The sequence below is a fragment of the Sinocyclocheilus grahami genome, unplaced genomic scaffold (genome assembly GCF_001515645.1).
Source record: "Sinocyclocheilus grahami isolate Dianchi unplaced genomic scaffold, SAMN03320097.WGS_v1.1 scaffold731.1, whole genome shotgun sequence".
Taxonomy (NCBI): Eukaryota; Metazoa; Chordata; class Actinopteri; order Cypriniformes; family Cyprinidae; genus Sinocyclocheilus; species Sinocyclocheilus grahami.
This window is the reverse complement of record NW_015505910.1, coordinates 194,666-198,898: the sequence shown is the minus strand read 5'-3', so window position 1 is coordinate 198,898 and position 4,233 is coordinate 194,666. Positions and strand designations below refer to the sequence as shown.

Below are 4,233 nucleotides of genomic sequence, written 5' to 3'. Positions count from 1 at the left end.
GATTCTGTATGTGTGTGTGTGTGTGTGTGTGTGTGTGTGTGTGTGTGTGTGTGTGTGTGTGTGTGTGTGTTCTTACAACTTGTATGTTAGTCAAGTGCAATCACATCTTAATGTTCATTGTCGTTTTACTAATCTCATGTTAAATGTTAAGTTTGTTGTCTTAGAAAATTAATTCCAAAAAAGTGAAGATATTTTAAGATTAAGTGAAAATCAATCTTGTTTAATGTTTTTGATTCTTGTACACCCCTCAATTATTAATATATAAAAATATATTTGAAGTATATTAAAATTTAAAACAACTTTTAAAAAATTGCATAATTATTCATATATTTTATGTATGTTGACTTTTGTTATGCACTTATTTACAGCAATCGATTTATACATTTATAATAAACTATAAAGCATGTTGTCCTTGAACAGTCGCCACTATAGTGTGCTGTGCTGCATTATGAATGCTCCAGTCACTCACAGAAAGGAGTGTGAACGTATGGTTTCCCTACTGATCTGGAGAGGAGAAAAAATGATGCATCAAGTTTTGTTCATTTCACATTTATTTGTATAGGACTTTTTATTATACACATTGTTTCAAAGCAGCTTTACAGAAAATTAATGTTTAGTGATGCTCCATCACATTTCAGTCCTGTGGCATCTGCTCCTTCAACACAGTACTTCTATAGCAGCTAAGACGTTTAAGTATAAAATACAGTAATAATGTACAGGTTGGTAACACTTTATTTCGATAGTCCACTTTAGACATTCTATTAACGGTAAGTAACTTTGCAACTACATGTCAACTAGCAGTTAGTAGAGTATTAGTAGACTGTCTGCTTAATATCTTCTAACACTTTCTTTGTCAACTTATTCTACTAACCCTAAACCTACACTGTAAAAAATGACTGTGACTTTAACGGTAAAAACTGTAAAAATGCTACAGTAAATGCCTATTAAATGGTTAACGGTAAATTCCCCTACTATATACGGTGAAAAACTGTATTGGACATTACATGTATTGGATATTAATTTTACGGTAGTATACCGTTTTTGGAAGTGAAAAATACCGTATAATTTACAGTGAATAACCGTAAATTGACATTCCCAGAATTCTCTGGGTTACATTTAAAATTGGATGTTTTTTTGTTGAAATAACTATGTTTCTTCTTAGTTTTTTCTTATCAGTTTTGTATATTAGGGTTGTGTGTTACACCTAATGTTGTTAAATGAATGTTTATTGCATTATTTCAGTTTCATGTGTGTTACCGTGATGGTGTTTAGCGTTTGTATGAATGACACACTGTGCACCTTCTATATATGCTATTATCTAAAAGCTGCTTGTGATGGGCTTTGGTTCATCATGTGACTTTCTCATCACCTCCTGCATTTGGTGGTTATCAGTGTATTACAAAGGTACAAAACAGATTTCAGTACTTCAATAGGTTGGTATATTAACATTATATCAAATGAAATTACGGTATTTAACTGTAAATTTAAGTTAAAACCGTAAAACCTAAAACGTTGCTACCGTATTTTTTACGGTAAAATTCCGGCAACCACAGCTGCTGGTTTTTAACCGTAAATTTTACGGATTTTTTTTTACAGTGTACCCTAACAGTCTACTCTGAGAGTTAGTAGACATGTAGTTGCAAATTAATGAGAATTAGTTGACATGTAGTTGACATGTAGTTACAAAGTTACTTATAGTTAGTAGAATGTCTAAAGTGTAAATAAAGTGTAACCTACAGGTTTACTGTGATTACTCATCTAATATAGTAGTGGTATATAATATATATATTTAGCCTAGCAGAATTCTGAAATGAAAACTGCTCACCTATTTTAAACTTTTCATTCTCACTTAGGTCCATCAGGATTCTTTGCAATAAATCCAAGTCTATTAAGTAACTCCCCACCAGCAAAAATAACGTTCAAAGCCTTAATTACACAACGATGGATGAAACTGCATGAAGAGAATGTGTAACCTACAGGTTTACTGTGATTACTCATCTAATATAGTAGTGGTATATAATATATATATTTAGCCTAGCAGAATTCTGAAATGAAAACTGCTCACCTATTTTAAACTTTTCATTCTCACTTAGGTCCATCAGGATTCTTTGCAATAAATCCAAGTCTATTAAGTAACTCCCCACCAGCAAAAATAACGTTCAAAGCCTTAATTACACAACGATGGATGAAACTGCATGAAGAGAATGAATAACATCCCGTTAATCTACTAATTAAGTGAGGAATAATCTAATAATGATCTGTTTTAATGCACAAGGTAATTTGATTAGCTGTGATGATAATATACAATTTTATTCAATAAATGTCTTGCCTTTTAAAAGTTTGGCACAGCGGTCTCTTCTGCTGCATCTCTACTGCGCTGATAGTATTAGCGCTAACTTCCGGGAACTATTGAGTGGCTCCACGATCCGCCATTGCTGTAAAAAAGCTGGTCAATTGGAGTGAACGGAGTTGTCGCAACTCTCTCTCTCTACGGCTCTGGTCATTTGTAATCTGTACATGTAAACATGACATTTTAGATGTTCCTCACAAGCTACTTCAATTATTTATTGCTTACAATATTTGTTCTGTATGTGTGTGTGTTTACTCTACAGGAGGAAATGGACACAATTCCCATGGTATCGTCTCTTCTCAGCAGTCTCGCCAACTACTCAAACCTGCCCCAGGGCAGCAAAGAACACGAGGAGGCGGAAAACAACGAAGGCTCACGCAAGAAACCTGTCCAGGTAGACACACACGCTTACGGCACGCTCTCAAAGCAGCAGATATCACACATTTTCGTCTAGCTCTCGAATGCTACAGGTGTTAATTAATTGGCTGCTGCAAGACAGAGTGTATAAACATAGCAAGATATCGGATGTGACTCAAACCCGTGTGTAAATGACAGCTCTCAGCTCTGTCTTGCACTTTTGACCTGTGACCTGATCTCCCTTGGTCCCTCACCATCCCAGAGAGAGCGTGCTCATTAGAGAGTGGCCTCGATCAGCCTCATAACCTCCCACATGGCGCTGGCCTTTTACCAGTCTGTTTCTCAGTCTGTTGTGTGCAAATTTGCTTCCAGCTCTGTGTTTTATATTAAAGTACTATTAAAAAATATGCAAAAAACTTCTGCATAATAAGCAACTTCTGGGAGTCTTACTTATGCAGATGTAAGTGACGTCATGTTGTGGTGTCATGGTATATAACACATTGATAAAATTATTTATTTTAAATGACTTATACAATTTTTATCTTTTGCACCAATATAATATAAATAGATATAAGTATAAATTTAAAGGCATAATATTTGCAGCAAATTACTCAGATACTGAAGCAGTGCAATATTATTTTTGCATTTTTTATATGCTATTATATTTAGTAGTTAACCGATATATTGGCATTTTTTACATTTTTTTAGTTATGCCATTGGTAGAAATCGTGATGGTGTGAGGACTTTTATTTTGACAGTGTTGAGAGTGCCTGAGTGCATTAACCTCTTCATTAGTTTGCTGTCTCTGTATAATAATAAATTATTAGCTAGAACTGTTATAAAAGAGTAAACAGTATACAAAAAAGTATTATAGCATTTGCTTTTCTATTATTAGTAAAAGAAAGCCAAAACACTATAAGGCTTTCTCATTTACTGTCAGTATTTCACAAATACGTTTTATATCATTTAAAGAAGTGTTTGTGAAAAATACTATAATACAATTAGAGACAAAAAGAAGTTGCCATCTAAATAAATGTTTATTTTACAGATTGTTTTTTTACAAGTTCAAATTGTTTTGTTTTATTATTTATTCATTTTCAGATTATTTATGCAATTGTTATACAGTACATGTGTTTTTACTATCTTTGAATTAAATAGTGTGATATATATATATATATATATATACATATTAGTGCTGTCAAATGATTAATCGTGATTAATCGCATCCAAAATAAACGTTTTTGTTTACATAATATATGTGTGTGTACTGTGTATATTTATTATGCCTGTATATATTTAAGAAAAATGTGTTACATTCATATATTAAATATATGTATATATGATATAATTTACGTATATGAATATAAATATATACATGTAAATACAAGTAAATATTTTTTAAATATATGCTGTATGAGTGTGTTTTTATATATACATAATAAATATACACAGTACACACATATTATGTAAACAAAAACTTTTATTAAATTGTATTAATTGTTTGACAAAACTGATATATACTGTAT

General features: G+C 32.1%; 1 protein-coding gene across 1 annotated transcript in view; it reads left to right on the top strand.

The window, feature by feature from the left end:
- The window catches only part of LOC107560501 (solute carrier family 12 member 5-like), a 151,270-nt gene that overhangs the window by 108,807 nt on the left and 38,230 nt on the right, over positions 1–4,233 (top strand). The window contains exon 3 of the mRNA XM_016244702.1: positions 2,613–2,744. Within this exon, the coding sequence (XP_016100188.1) occupies positions 2,613–2,744 (132 nt within the window). The remainder of the gene's footprint in view (positions 1–2,612; positions 2,745–4,233) is intronic.